This window comes from Bombina bombina, chromosome 5, assembly GCF_027579735.1.
Source record: "Bombina bombina isolate aBomBom1 chromosome 5, aBomBom1.pri, whole genome shotgun sequence".
Lineage (NCBI taxonomy): Eukaryota > Metazoa > Chordata > Amphibia > Anura > Bombinatoridae > Bombina > Bombina bombina.
In genome coordinates this window covers 229401273-229416696 of record NC_069503.1, presented here as the reverse complement: position 1 = coordinate 229416696, position 15424 = coordinate 229401273, and the positions used below count along the sequence as shown (strand labels likewise).

Below are 15424 nucleotides of genomic sequence, written 5' to 3'. Positions count from 1 at the left end.
GATACAAGACACTGTCAGATCACTTAGCATACACTGTTTTAATTGCTGGTGCATGAATCATTTTTACATTAACTTCAATGGATAGTCTACACCTAAATTGTTACCAATTTCTCAGCTTTGCACAACCAACATATAAAGTATTAATATACTTTATAACATTTAAACCTCTAAATTGCTGTCTGTTTCTAAACCACTACAGACTGCCTCTTATCACATACATTTTTATTAGCTTTTTACAACAAGACACTGCTAATTCATGTGTGCCATATAGATAATTCCGTGTAGTTGTTCCGGACACAGAGCTAGTTGGCTAAAATGCAAGTCAATAAATAATAAATAGCCATGTGATAAGGGGGCTGTCAGAAGAGGCTTAGATACAAGGTAAAAGGTATATTAATATAACAGTGCTGGCTGTGCAAAACTGGTGAGTGGGTAATAAAGGGATTATCTATCTTTTATAACATGAAAATGTTGGAGTAGACAGTCCCTTTTACATGTACTTGCACAGTAAAAGTTCTAAGTGAAAACAGAGATAGCTTTCACTAGAAGCATTTTTCCTAATACAACTATACAGCAAAAATGCACTTTTTTTAAATTTGAAATCCAATTCAATTTAGGCTGGATTGTCCCATTAACCATTTTAATGGAGTTTTACATTCTTAGTTTAAAGTCCCTTTACCAATTACAACAGAATCAATTCACTTTAAATAAATAAAAAACACACAAGGCTATGAAATGTTTTAGGATATTCAATAGCTTTTATCATTCTTTACAAATGAGTTGAAAACTGTCCAAAGCAAAGAAGGATTCTCACAGTTGTGAAAATGGCACCAGTGTGATAATAATTCTTCCTTCAATTTAAATTCTTGCTTACATAAGATGCAGTTCAAGTGACTGCCGCAACAAAGCTGGACTTCAGGGTTGGTTACAGAAAGGTTATCCTTTTGTTTGGTGTCTTCCCCTACAAACTCAGTCTGTGTAAAGTCACTTCCTTGTAATTTATTGTGATCCTGATGTGCAGTGCACGTGTGCTTTCTTAGTTTGGAAGACCCAAGGAACTTTTCATCACAGCTGCTACACGTAATGTTCTGTCTCTCGCTGAGCAATTTCCAGTAATGGGTTGCATGTTTAACCACTTCCTCCTGTGTGCCCCGACGGATTTCTAAAATTCCTTCTTGCAGTCGATCTTGAAACTCTTCACCATGTTCACAAAACAAATGGAGCTTCATATCTGAAAAGGTAGGAGTTATAGCCTGACAGCGCCCACATTTGATCTGTAACTTGATTTCATCCATTTGTTCATAAATTGAGTTGTCTTCATTGTTTGAGTTGTTTTCCCTCCTATAAATAAAAGGCAGACATGATATTGTATCATTACCTAAAAACCTCAGCCATGACACATTAAATCTCAAAGGGTAACCTGCCATTTTACCAAACCAGTGCTCTCCTATGGACCTTTTTAGTGGGTGAACTATCTTGCTGATTTTACTTACCACCCGGCTAAAAATGTTTTAATGTTTATTGCTAAAATCACCATTAAATAAGTTTATATTAAACTATGCAATTAATTTGTGCTTTGGATAGCAATAAATATTAACATAATAGAAAGTATTACACTGCCACTCCTGGCTACTTTATATTGCCATCGGCTGGCAAAACTTTCTGTGGAGAAAACTGCCAACTATTCATTTTATTAGGCAGATTCTAGGAATTATTTTCACCACACAAGTTCCTATAAATAAGTGATTGTCAAACAGACTGCCCAGACATTGCAGGGTGTCAAAAGCCTTCGGTTGAAAATGTCTAACAATTAGGGTTGAGGGTAAAAAACAAAAAAAAAACAAACACATTGCTTATATCTATCCTTTGGTATACATTCTCTTTTTTTTAAAGGCTTAGTGATGAACATAATCTTTAAAAAATGTTTTTATTTTTATGCAATTTTATTTCATACTGCAACATATGCAGCGCTGTTAAAAACAAACTATAAGATTTGCATCTTTGAACGTCACTGGAATTGAAATATATATATATATATATAAAAAATATCAATCATTCAAAAAGATCTGCACTCCTCAGGTTTGTATTCTCAAGGTGATGTCAGAGAATGTAGATATCCATTAGAAAGGAAAGCACTCACTGGACTTTGTTCCCATAAAAAAAAGCTTTTATTACAGCATTAAAATTCCGTAACATTTCGGGCACCGGTCTGGTCCCTTTGTCATATGGCACTGAAGTTCAAGCACCCAGTATACCCCAACACCATTCCCACATCCCTTATATACCCCACTATTCATTAATCACAACGATGCTTAGCCCATGCAACCGCTGCCGCTCGCTTCCTTAATGCCGTCGTGTCATCATCAAGATGCGCCGTGCCATGATTCGTCCGGTTACACAGAGGTAGGTGGAGTTGGCCAACACAGCTGATTGTCAAAACAACAGGCTAGCAATCGTGTTATTTCATCTAAGCATTAAGAGATCACATATACATTCAGTGTGTATGTTATGTTGGTGCTATTATACGGCTTATAATCCAAGAGTTCAATTATATATCAAGACTGTTATATGACAAATAGGCTATTCTTGTGTTAGAGTGTAGGTGGCGCTAGAAGTGAATCAAGCAATGGGTTAATAAACTAATTATCTAAGTCTATTTCAATCAGCCTCCAACAATGGGTTTCGAATAAAGTGTAAATCAGGCTAATAACGTATAGCAAACTGTGTTGTAAAAAAGAGAAATAAATTTATAAAACTAATATTCTAAAATCCCATAACAAGTTTATTCATTGGTTCAAAGCTTTAAAAATCAACATACACAGTCATACATGTGGCCCATGCTAATCAATCATATCACCTTTCAAAATCACAATTTTATAATATGTTCAATTAAAACAATAACAAATACAGCAGTATAAAATCAGTCAGTGTGTACATATAATTTTGGCAATAAAAGTGTTAAGGCAATCAGGCTTAGAAAATGTATGTCTTATAAAGTCTCTTATATTGTATTTTTGATCCTTCCTCTGTATAAGATTTTGCTTAGTCCATGGATATATTACTATAGTAATCAATATTTATTCGAAACCCATTGTTGGAGGCTGATTGAAATAGACTTAGATAATTAGTTTATTAACCCATTGCTTGATTCACTTCTAGCGCCACCTACACTCTAACACAAAAATTCCCTTTAACAAAAACTACCTAGGAAGGAGGTAGTATAAAAGGTTGGCGACGTGGGTTGAATCCAGCGCTCCATTTCACTGTTTTATACAAATAGGCTATTCTGACTAATGGGCAATATCTTAAAAACAAAGCTAACACTGATCATGAAATTAACTATTTACATTCTGCATTTTCAATAAATATATTACAACATAATGGACATTTTGTTACTTCAAGTGCCAAATGGAGTATGATAGAACTATATTACAGAGGGTCAGGATGATTGATAAATGTTGCTTCACCATAGTGAGCATCATCCAACATTATACTTAGAGAAGAATTAGGAAAGGATCTCCTACTGTGCCAAAAGTACACATATTAATTTTCTTCTTATTTGTGGATGTTCCCTGGTTCCATATCAGGATACATATAGCTGATGAGGGATATCATTCTGTCACAGCCACTTGTCTTCAGAGACTAGAGATAGAAAGGGCTTAAGTCCCAATCTGTGTGTTAAGGCCCCTCGGTGTCATTGTGTCAAGCGTGTAGATACACTTTGTTTCTCTTCTTAGCTGAGCCTTGGCTCTATCCCCACCCTTAAGCATGGGTGGGATGTGATCCATAAGCATGGTCCTTATGCTAGATACTCCATGTCTCTTTTGGCAAAAATTACGTGCCACCTTTCTCGATGGCCTTGCTAATTGCCGTCTGTGATTGGCCATTTGGTCTCTGAAAGAAGTTATCATCTTGCCCACATAGAACAGGGAGCATGGACATATAACAATATATATCACATGATCACTTGTACATGACAATCGATGATTAATTTTTAATCTTTTATTGTAATGAGGGTGTTGGAATGAGGATCCTCTGTGTATGCTGTTACATGTAAGATCTATATGCTGGAATGGTAAGGATTTATCCACTTTAATCAATTCCCAGCGTTGCCTCAATAAGGCATCTAGTATCCTGTGTGATGTGTCAATTGTGATTACAAAGTTCATCCGTTCAGGTTTAGGTTTTGTTGCTGATCTACTAATCAGTTTATCCTGAGTCTGTCCCAGAACTATCTCTTTGGTGTTCTGGACTAGTTTATCATCATAGCCTCTCTGTTGTAGTTTATCCCCCATCAAGTCTAGTTGTTCTTGCATCACAGACTCCTCTGTATTGTTCCTGACGACCCTGGTGAGTTAAGAGGTGACTACTCCCCTTCTTTGGTGTGTCGGATGGCAACTATGAGCCTCAAGAAGAGAATTCCTATCTGTAGGCTTGGTGTAAAGAGATGTGCCAAACCTACAGGTATTATTCTCATCTATCAGCATTGCCTTGCCAAATTAAAAACACGTTGTCAATAATGTAATGAGTGTATAAAATTACCTCACTGCATTCAGAGACATGATAATTCTTTTCGCACCATGCCATATATAAATTTGTGTATGTGGGTGCCATGTTTTGATACCATGGCGGTACCTGAGATCTGCAGGTAAAATGTTGATTCGAATTTTAAATATTTTTTTTTCAAGACAGAATGACATTAATTCTATTAAGAATTCAATAGGTGGACATGCATAATGTTCAGAATTAGTGACCATTGACCGGACAGCCTGCACTCCACCATCATGAGGGATGGAGGTGTACAGGCTGTCCACGTCCGTGGTGACCAACATGTCTCCCTCACTCAGCTGACTTCAATATAGTAATAAGGCTAGGGGTATCCTTAAGATACGAGTCAGTGTGCTTAACGACTGGTTGAAAAAAATAATCTACAAATTTCATTACATTTGAAAAGAGGGAGTCCCTGGCAGAGACAATGAGTCTCCCAGGGGGGTTAATTAAGGTCTTGTGTACTTTTGGTAATAAGTATAAGAATGGTATCTTAGGGAAATCAGTGGTTAAATATGCTAGCTGAGTGTCATCAATATATCCTGCTTCACATGCAGATCTCAGGTACTGATCAATGTTCCTTTTGAATGCTTGAGTAGGATTACCTCTTAATTTAATGTATGTTGAAGTGTCTGATAATTAGCGTAAAGCTTAATTCCTATATTGTAAGTAATCCGTTACAACAATACCACGGTCTTTATCGGCGGGGCGTAAGATGATGTTGTCATTTTTTAGGCTTTGAATAGCTTTCAATTCTCCATCAGTCAAATTGGGATATGCTTTCACATCATTATTGACAGTCATGACACATCATACGTGTGAAGCTTTTAATGGATGGGTTGGTAAGTATTGTTGTGATTAATGAGTAGTGGGGCATATAAGGGATGTGGGAATGGTGTTGGGGTATACTGGGTGTTTGAACTTGAGTGCCATTTGACAAAGGGACCGGACGGTCCCCGAAATGTTATGGAATTTTAATGCTGTAACAAAAACTATTTTTTATGGGAACAAAGTCCAGTTAGTGCTTTCCTTCCTTATTGAAATATATATCACATATACACACACACACACCTTTACAGAAAACATCTCTGAAAAAACAGTACCACAAAATGTTAACTTCTGGAGAGACAGTATGCATATGCAGTATGCTTTTGCATACTATCTAAGAGATTGAAAAAAGACTATGCTGTATAAGGAGGTTCCAAACATAGAACTAAAAACTCATCATGCCCAAGGCACATGGACCGGGACTCTGTAACACTGGGAGACTGATATTCAAAACCTTGCCGCTCAAGCAAGATGATCTAAGAAGCCTCGTCAGTATGGCAAGGCTCTTAAAATTTTTTTAGAAACACAAATTTTATCTTGAGAAATGTTTTTGTTGCTATGTAGTGTTCTTTATGACAGAGGCTTCTAAATTTCAATACAAGGTCTAAAAAAATCCCAAAGATTTTGCATGATTTCTCTCCATGCCGACGAGGTTTTGAATATCAGGTCCTGGATGAGACCTCTAAGAGGCAAGGTACACTGATAATACCGACTGCTTGAACTTCAGTTAAAGTGCTGTACACACTGAACCCCAGGGACATCTTGGGATCTCTACACGTGAGTACAATGTAGTAGGTGCTATTGTTGTTAACCAATTTTAAGATTATTATCATCATCATCATGTGTAAAGCAGCGAGAATCCCCAGAGCAATACAGAAAATATAATGAATAAAGATTTCTAAGCATTTGTCGAACAACCAGTGGGACGTTAAAATAAAGCATCCTGACTTAACAGGACAGTCTACTTGATTTTTTTTTATTGTTTAAACTGATAACGCTTTTACTGCCCATTCTCCAGCTTTGCATAACCAACATTGTTATATGAATATACTTTGTAACCTATACGTTTACCTGTTTCTAAACCCCAGTAGCCCATACTTATCTCAGTGCCTTTTAAATCTTGCACAGCAGCTTGACAGTGCTAGTTCATGTGTGCCAAATACATAACATTGTGCTCATTCCCATGGAGAATGATAATGGTTATGCAAGAACCAGTTAAAATGCAAGATTGTAAAAAGCACTGAGATAAGGGGCAGTCTGCAGTGGCTTAGATTGTTGTATAAAATGATATAAAGAACAATCTGAAGTCAAGCACAGAATAATGTTCTGCTGGCTTGCGATCAATGAACAGCATTTTTCTAGAATCATTTTTGCTTTATAAATTAGAACGGAAACCTGTTGTAATTCTGTTGGGTTTGACTTAAACGCCCCTTTATTTGTTTTATCTAAAAGTGGGCATGTTCTTATCTTTAATAAAACTACACTTTATTTAATGCTTGTGGAGTCATGCCAGTCAACCAATTGAACTATGGCAGTTATCTTGATCAGCTAAAGAGCAGTCTATACCAAGAAATGATTGGTGTGCCCTCTTTTCAGATGGAAAAATGCAAAACTACCTTTAATAACATTTGAATGTTCTTATCTGCAATAGAATAGAGAAATGATTAAATTACACAAAATTGACCAATTTACCTTCCTATTGAGGTTTTCTCTTCTTTTATCTTAGTCGTCGTGTCTTGTTTCTCCACCTGAATAGTGGTAGTTTCTGTGCTGATTATAACCCTATGCACTTCTTTGAGATGGCCAAAGTAAACTCTAATATGCCCAAACACCTTAGCACAGAACTCACAGCACATAAGTTTCTTCAGCCGGCTCTCGCTGTGGTGAAGCTTCATGTGTGTGCTGAGACTTCCCGAGTGCACATATGCTTTACGGCACAGCCGGCAGTGATAAGGTCTTCGGTTGGTATGGGAGTTCAAATGATCTTGCAGGTGATGTTTAAACTGGAATTTGTGATCACATATATGACATTTATGGAATGGCTTTATCACTGAAGACATACATTTGTTATCAACACTTTGTTTCACAGACATACCCTCAAACGGCTTCCAGCGATTAGGTCTCATTTGCAGCTTTCTACATGCACTTTCTGTAGTCTGAGTTTGTACTATAGGCATTCCTGAGGCAATAGAGGCTAAGCCTTGCAAGTTCATAAAAGGCTTTGGCATAATGCTTCTGTATTTTTTTATAGACACTATTTTTTTATCAGTGTTTAAAACTTGCATTTTTACCTTATCTTTACACATTAACAATTTGTTTCCAACAACTTTCATTTTAGCTCGTAAAGCTGCACTTTCATTGGGATTTTTTCTTTTTCTACCTCTTCTTTTGGCTAACAAACTGTTATGTTTATCTATATTGTTAGAGTCTGGTTTTACCTCAGAACGTTGTGGGTTGTCAAGTACACATACCTGTCCACTTCCTACTGTAGGAATATCACTGGAATTTGCTTTAACGGGTGCAACACTCAAAGACTGTTCACTTTCAGAAATAACAGATTTCCTTATTTTTGAATAAGGTGAAATAGACAGCTTTCCTTTTGGTAAGGATGGGATTAGATGACCAGGACTACCAAATACTACTGTTAAGGAGTTAGATGAATCTACCCCTTTTGTGTTTTCCCTCTGTGCCCTACTCTCTGCTGAGCAATTGCTTTTCTCTGCTTCCTCATTGGGTTTTGCAGGACTGCCTCTGGCACATAATGCTTTGTGTTGACCATCCTCAACGTACTGTAAAACTGGACTTTTTACTTTAATATTTTCAACTCCATTTCCCGCACATGACCCTGGGGAGGCAGCAGTTTTTACAACTATAGCCTCATCTGCAGATTTCACGCGACTGTGGCAGGACAGATTTACTTTTTCAGTAGAATCTAATTTTGGAATGTTTTCAGATTGACTGTCGGAGGTTGTGTGTGTGACGGGCTTTTCTGATTTTATTTTGTGGGTGACATTTAAAGAATTCAACTTTGCTGTTTTGTCAAATAGCCGCTTGTTTTTTGTTGACTGGTACCTTGGAATTGGTAATTTGGTATTTTCCTGAAGGGGTTTGCTTGAGGATTGGTTCACTGGAGTGACCACTGGTGGGTTAACTTGCGATAATGTCACAAGGGAAAATGTTCCTTCATGGCCGGCTACTTTCATTAATGCATAGTTTTGGGTCGGCATTATCAAGGGCTTGGTGTTTATGCCAGAAACCGCAACGTCAGGCAGAGATGGTGGGTAACATGATGCTGAGCACGAGGAAACAACCTTGGGTACAAGTTTTGGAGCAATAGTTCTAAAGTGACTTTTATTTGATACACTCTTCCTGCACTGCATAGTTCCAGCAGAGAATTTCTGATCATCTATGAACATGGAGAAAAAAAAAAAGGCCATGACTATAAGACAAGTAAAACATTGCTGCTATAGTAAGGTTATTTCCTAACAAAAAAGTTTTAATGATGACCCAAACAAGTAAAAAACAGAATTTATGCTTACCTGATAAATTTCTTTCTTTTGCGATGTACCGAGTCCACGGATTCATCCTAACTTGTAGGATATTGTCCTTCCTGACAGGAAGTAGCAAAGAGAGCACCACAGCAGAGCTGTCTATATAGCTCCCCCCTTAACTCCACCCCCCAGTCATTTGACCAAAGGCCAAGGAAGAAAAGGAGAAACTATAAAGGTGCAGAGGTGACTGAAGTTTACATAAAAAAATACTATCTGTCTTGAATAGACAGGGCGGGCCGTGGACTCGGTACATCGCAAAAGAAAGAAATTTATCAGGTAAGCATAAATTCTGTTTTCTTTTGCAAGATGTACCGAGTCCACGGATTCATCCTAACTTGTGGGATACCAATACCAAAGCTTTAGGACACGGATGAAGGAAGGGACAAGACAGGAACCTAAACGGAAGGCACCACTGCTTGCAAAATCTTTCTCCCAAAAATAGCCTCCGAAGAAGCAAAAGTATCAAATTTGGAAAATTTGGAAAAGGTATGAAGCGAAGACCAAGTCGCAGCCTTACAAATCTGTTCAACAGAAGCATCATTTTTAAATAGCCCATGTGGAAGCCACCGCTCTAGTGGAGTGAGCTGTAATTCTTTCAGGAGGCTGCTGTCCAGCAGTCTCATAAGCCAAACGGATGATGCTTTTCATCCAAAAGGAAAGAGAGGTAGCCGTAGCCTTTTGAACTCTATGCTTTCCAGTATAGACAACAAAGAAGATGATTGGCGAAAATCTTTGGTTGCCTGCAAATAAAACTTCAAGGCACGAACCACGTCCAAGTTGTGCAACAGACGGTCCTTCTTAGAAGGAGGATTAGGACACAGAGAAGGAACAACAATTTCCTGATTGATATTCCTGTTAGAAACAACCTTAGGGAGGAACCCAGGTTTGGTACCCAAAACCACCTTATCAGCATGGAAAACAAAATAAGGCGAGTCACATTGTAATGCAGATAGTTCAGAAACTCTTCGAGCTTTAGAGATAGCAACTAGAAACAGAACTTTCCAAGATAGAAGCTTAATATCTATGGAATGCATGGGTTCAAACGGAACCCCCTGAAGTACTTTAAGAACTAAATTGAGACTCCATGGCGGAGCAACAGGTTTAAACACAGGCTTAATTCTAACTAAAGCCTGACAAAAAGCCTGAACGTCTGGGACATCTGCCAGATGCTTGTGCAACAGAATAGACAAAGCAGATATCTGTCCCTTTAAGGAACTAGCGGACAATTCTTTCTCCAATCCTTCTTGGAGAAAAGACAAAATCCTAGGAATCCTGATCTTACTCCATGAGTAGCCTTTAGATTCACAGCAAAAAGATATTTACGCCATATCTTATGATAGATCTTCCTGGTGACAGGCTTTCTAGCCTGAATCAAGGTATCTATGACCGACTCAGAGAAACCCCGCTTTGATAAAATCAAGCGTTCAATCTCCAAGCAGTCTGTTGCAGAGAAATTAGATTTGGATGCTTGAATGGACCTTGAATCAAAAGGTCCCGTCTCAGTGGCAGAGTCCATGGTGGCAGAGATGACATGTCCACCAGGTCTGCATACCAAGTCCTGTGTGGCCACGCAGGCGCTATCAAAATCACCGAAGCTCTCTCCTGTTTGATTCTGGCAATCAGACGCAGAAGGAGAGGGAATGGTGGAAACACATAAGCCAGGTTGAACGACCAGGGTACTGCTAGAGCATCTATCAGTACTGCCTGAGGATTCCTTGACCTGGATCCGTAACGAGGAAGTTTGGCGTTCTGGCGAGACGCCATCAGATCCAATTCTGGTGTGCCCCATAGCTGAACCAGTTGGGCAAACACCTCCGGATGGAGCTCCCACTCCCCCGGATGAAAAGTCTGACGACTTAGAAAATCTGCCTCCAAGTTCTCCACCCCTTGGATATAGATCACTGATAAGATGGCAAGAGCGAGTCTCTGCCCATCGGATTATCCTGGAAACTTCTATCATCGCCAAGGAACTCCTTGTTTCCCCCTGATGATTGATATAAGCTACAGTCGTGATGTTGTCCGACTGAAACCTGATGAATCCGGCCGAAGCCAGCTGAGGCCACGCCTGAAGAGCATTGAATAGCGCTCTTAATTCCAGAATATTTATCGGTAGGAGGGCCTCCTCCTGAGTCCCCTCTTCTCTTTACTCTTCCTGCTTAGAGCCAGCAAAGAGAATGACTGGGGGGTGGAGTTAAGGGGGAGCTATATAGACAGCTCTGCTGTGGTGCTCTCTTTGCTACTTCCTGTCAGGAAGGACAATATCCCACAAGTTAGGATGAATCCGTGGACTCGGTACATCTTGCAAAAGAAATATACACTTATATGAATTCATAATCTTCTATTTAGCAACGTTTTGTTGTCCCATATAAACAGTAAAGCTATATTTATGAAACATCTAAAAGGGATATGAAACACAAAAAAAAAATAATTTGCGATTTAGAAAGGAGTATACAATTTTTTTTTTAAAGTTTCCAAATTTACTTCTATTATTAAATTTGCTTTGTTTCCATGATATTCTGTTGAAGAGGTACTTTGGAAGGTATCATAAGCTCTACATGGCAGGAAATAGTGCTGCCACCTAGTGCTCTTGCAAATGTATAACATTCTTGCAAAACTGCTGCCATATAGTGCTCCAGGCATGTGCACACTCCTGAGCTTAGGTCATTGCTTTTCAACAAAAGATACCAAAAGAAGAAAATTTGATAATAGAATTACATTAGAAATTTTTGGATTTCATATTCCTTTAACAGTTGTTTTACCTAAAAAGCTAATTTCATTGTCATAACACTGCCATATCAACCTTAAAACCACAACTGAATTTAACTCCAAATCAGTTGTAATCCTTCACCCCTCTGGACCCTAAATCCATTCCATATAAAAGCATTCCAGTGCCTGTGGGAGTCTGCAGCTCTGCACATACATCTAATAGCATCAGAATTATCACCTGCACAATAAAACCTCAATCACGGCCAGCAGTAGCAGGAAGCCTCTGTAACACTACTTCATTTCATTCTGGATAAGAAAATGGACATGCTGCCTATAACATATTGCTCTACAAGTTTGCAGCAGTTGTGCACACACACAACAAGTACGTGCTCATGTGAACAGGTACTTCTCATTGGCTAATAATATTTCAAAGATTGGCCCTGCAGCTGCTTCTCAGACATAGAAAAATGCATTTGGGTCTAAAGATTTGTAATATTGCTTATTACATCAATGCACAATTTCCTCTATTTTTTGCTGCATAACTTAAAAGCTGTAGTGGACACCACAGCTTTCCGACTGGCTGCTACATTTGTAACGCCTTGCCTTAAAGGGACATTGAACCCAAATTTTTTTCTTTTGTGAATCAGATAGAGCATGCAATTTTAAGCAACTTTCTAATTTACTCCTACTATCAATTTTTCTTCATTCTCTTGCTATCTTTGTTTGAAAAAGAAGGCATCTAAGCTAAGGAGCCAGACATTTTTTGGTTCAGAACTCTGCGCAGTTGAATTTATCCACCAATCAGCAAGAACAATCCAGGTTGTTCACTAAGAATGGGCCGGCATCTAAACTTACATTCTTGATTTTCAAATAAAGATACCAAGAGAATGAAGAAAATGTAATAATAGGAGTAAATTAGAAAGTTGCTTAAAATTGCATGCTCTATCTGAATCACGAAAGAAACAATTTGGGTTCAGTGTCCCTTTAAGAAACGTCCAAGAGAGCAATAAGTTCACTTGTGATTTTTATGATCTTTAACCTCTTAAGGACATATGACGGAATTTTTCCGTCATAAAACAATTGAGCAAACTGAAAGCTGTGTCCTTAAAGGGTTAAACTAATACTAACGCCTAGTTTTGCATCGTTAAAAAACTAAACAACAAACATGCTTACCCCAGTTTAAAGCATATTCTTCTCTTCTGAAAGCACCAAAGGCGCAGCTGCTTTCAGTGCCCACCAAATGGATATATATATATATATATATATATATATATATATATATATATATATATATATATATATATATGTTATTAAGTTTTCATTTTATGCTTCCGGTAATACTAGACCACAGGTTTTCAAACCTGTCCTCAGGCCTCCCCAACGGCCCAGGTTTTCAGGATAACCTTGGATAAAAGCAGGTAAAGTAACCATGGTTATTAATCAGCTGATTATTTCACCTGTGCTCCAGTTCAGATATCCTCAAAACGTGGCCTGTTAGGGAGGCCCGAGGACAGGTTTGAAAACCAGTGGTCTAGATAGGGTTGCCACCTCAGCCATGTTTTCCTGGACACTTATGAGTTACGTAAGCTGCAGGGTGTGCAGGGAGGAACATGTATTGTGCTGTTCATGAGCACTATTCATGTGATCTCCAGAGGAACAATACATGTTGCTCTCTGCTTACCCTGCAGCATGCGTAACTCATAAGTGTCTAGGAAAACATGGTCAAGGTGGCAACCCTAGGTCTAGACCATTACTGGTTTGGTTATATATCATGCATAAGACAGATCATTGAAATTAATTAAAGTATTGGGAGGTAAATTATCTCCAGTTAGTAATAGGTTAATAATTCATATTTGATAAAAATAATGACAAGAATTTAAATAGTTTTAGTTAACTAAAGTAAAACAACCATTAACTTAATAATTTAAAATAGTTTTAGTTTTATTTAAAGGGCCATGATACCCAAATGTTGAAACACTCGAAAGTGATGCAGCATAGCTGTAAAAAGCGGACTAGAAAATATCACCTGAACATCTCTATGTAAAAAAGAAAGATATTTTACCTCAAAAGTTCCTCAATAGCCACATCCCATTGTAAAGGACTTCTAAGCAGCAAATCAGTATGTCTGTCCCAGGACAGCGAAGGGAGTGAGCTTCATGCACGCTCATTATTTCCCTATTCAGTTTAAGGAAGTTTACTATGAAATCTCATGAGAGTTAAGTTTAAATCTCATGAGATCACAGTAAAAGAGTTCATGACCTCAGTATTGCTGATGCTGATTGGCTGCTGTTCATTTCTTCATTTTTTTTACCTGCAGCTGGGCAGCAGCTGAGTATAACTTTTTACAAAGAACTTACTCTGCTGAGCTGAGGAAATTGTGAGGTAAAATATCTTCCTTTTATACATAGAGATGCTCAGGTGATATTTTCCTATCAGCTTTTTACAGTTATACTGCATCAGTTTCAAGTGATTTAGCATATGAGTATTATGTCCCTTTAACTAAAACATTAACCCTTCCTCTTCACACTTAGGTCCTTGTGCAGATCTATTCCACTCCAAACAAGGGAGCTTCTTGAAATTTAGTACGGGTTAATTCTGTGTACATAGATTTGCAGGGGAGCAATGGCATTAAAGGGAAATAAGGTTAAAAATAAGCTTTCATGAGTCAGAAACAACATGCAATTTTCAACAATTTTCCAATTTGCTTCTCTTTTCAATTTGCTTAATTCTCTTGGTATCCATTGTTGAAAAGCATACCAAGGTAGGACCAGAAGCAATGCATCACTGTCTCACCAAATGTGTTCAGATAGGCACCAGAAGAGCATTGCTCTTCTTCAACAAAGGATACCAAGAAAATTATGCAAATTTAATAATAGAAGTAAATCTGAAAATTGTATGCTCTATCATGATTATATTCCTTTAGGGTCTATTTCTCAACTCTGTATGTTTATTTGATAAAAAAAAAATTATGAAAAAGGGGGCATGTTATTTCTGCCGACACAAATTCAGTTTTGAGAACAACAAGATCAATAATATGCGATAATATCTTCAAGATAGAAAAAATGACCAGATAATCTGACAGAAACCTCTCGGAGAGCATGATAGATTAATGGTATTAATTTACCAAAAAAATTAAACATTACAGTCATGAATATACAGCATATTTCTTTATTCCAGGATGAATAACCGTTAGATTATAATGTATCTTAAATAGAAACTATCTTTAGATAGATCGTTCCTCAAAAAGCAATTTAATAAAAAAAAAAATCTGATTTAAATAAAAAAAATCCAATATTTAGATTTTTTTTTTTAAAACAATCATTGATTTTTATCCACCCTGACAGATATAAATAGCAGCTTTTAGACAAAGATTACAAACCTAAGCACTTTTAAATGAGCATTAAGTTGCATAAAAATAATTATGTTCTTTTAAATTAAATGTGTAAGAAGGGCTACAAGAGAAATATAATCTCCGGTAAAGGCACATTTAACTCAAAGTGAAACTCTCCAAAAATGTTTTAAATTAGCCCAGGAGCTGAAAATGGGTATATGAAGCTTAGTAGCAAGTAAAAATATTGGGGCATAAGACACATTTTACAGCAGCCAGGCTACAATGTATTAAGGAGGGATCACTATCAGTTTTCTGTAGTAGTCAAACCCTGATTTAATGGGACAGTCAACACCAGATTTTTTGATGTTTAAAAAGATCCCTTTATTACCCATTCCCCAGTTTTGCATAACCAACAGTTATAATACACGTTTTACCTTGTATCTATGCTACTGCAAACTGT

General features: G+C 37.6%; 1 protein-coding gene across 3 annotated transcripts in view; it reads right to left on the bottom strand.

Moving 5' to 3' along the window:
* Positions 1–736: 736 nt before the first annotated feature.
* ZNF438 (zinc finger protein 438) overlaps positions 737–15424 on the bottom strand; it is a 34267-nt gene continuing 19579 nt past the window's right edge. For all 3 annotated transcript variants that reach the window (XM_053713875.1, XM_053713874.1, XM_053713876.1), the window contains 2 exons: positions 7069–8782; positions 737–1341 (listed from right to left, as the gene is read on the bottom strand). In XM_053713875.1, the coding sequence (XP_053569850.1) occupies positions 750–1341; positions 7069–8782 (2306 nt within the window). In that variant the 3' untranslated portion in view covers positions 737–749. The remainder of the gene's footprint in view (positions 1342–7068; positions 8783–15424) is intronic.